This window comes from Nanorana parkeri, unplaced genomic scaffold (assembly GCF_000935625.1).
Source record: "Nanorana parkeri isolate BGI_ZX_2015 unplaced genomic scaffold, ASM93562v1 scaffold4284, whole genome shotgun sequence".
In the NCBI taxonomy this organism is placed as follows: Eukaryota; Metazoa; Chordata; class Amphibia; order Anura; family Dicroglossidae; genus Nanorana; species Nanorana parkeri.
Genome location: NW_017310547.1, coordinates 2,361 through 3,071, shown reverse-complemented (window position 1 = coordinate 3,071; position 711 = coordinate 2,361). Strand labels below are relative to the sequence as shown.

Sequence of the window (711 nt, the reverse complement as noted above, 5' to 3'; positions counted from 1 at the left end):
TCTACAAGGGGCCCCCGGGGTGTGGTGGGACCGTCTCATTGGTCTACAAGGGGCCCCCGGGGTGTGGTGGGACCGTCTCACTGATCTACAAGGGGCCCCCGGGGTGTGGTGGGACCGTCTCATTGGTCTACAAGGGGCCCCCGGGGTGTGGTGGGGCCGTCTCATTGGTCTTCACACACACAACGTCTTCTGTCTGATGGTTTCTTGAAGACTTCACAGCAGTGACGAGGTTCAGCGCTGAGGGCGGGGCCACTGGTGGGAGTGGCATGTACGATCTGGGCCCCGCCCCTTAGATACGTTTGTCCTCCTCCGGGGAGCAGACGAGAAGTTCTTTGTTGCCGAAGTCCCAGCGCGCCGTCATGTGGAATCCCATATTAGAGAGGACCACCAGGTACTCCAGGAAGGCGAAGACGGTGTACACTGCGGAGGAGGCGGAGACTAGGGTAAGTGCCACTGCATGAGGGGCCCCTGACCACGCCCATGCAGGAGCCTCTCATAACTGTGCCCACACACACGCAGGACCCCCCCCCAGTTGTGCGCTGTCACCTACCTCCGGCCTCGCAGTACACGTTGTGTCGGATGAAGAACAAGATGGAGATCAGAAACGTCAGAAGATTGAAGAGGAAGAGACGCTTCTTGTAGTCATACGACCTCCGTTCCTGGGGGACACAGAGAGGAGAACGTGTCACCCGCCAGGGCCCCGGAGTCACC

At 60.3% G+C, this 711-nt stretch overlaps 1 protein-coding gene across 1 annotated transcript in view; it reads right to left on the bottom strand.

Moving 5' to 3' along the window:
• Positions 1 to 269: 269 nt before the first annotated feature.
• The window catches only part of PGAP2 (post-GPI attachment to proteins 2), a 2,253-nt gene continuing 1,811 nt past the window's right edge, over positions 270 to 711 (bottom strand). The window contains exons 3-4 of the mRNA XM_018575621.1: positions 551 to 659; positions 270 to 420 (exon numbers count right to left, since the gene is read on the bottom strand). Of these exons, the coding sequence (XP_018431123.1) occupies positions 290 to 420; positions 551 to 659 (240 nt within the window). The 3' untranslated portion in view covers positions 270 to 289. The remainder of the gene's footprint in view (positions 421 to 550; positions 660 to 711) is intronic.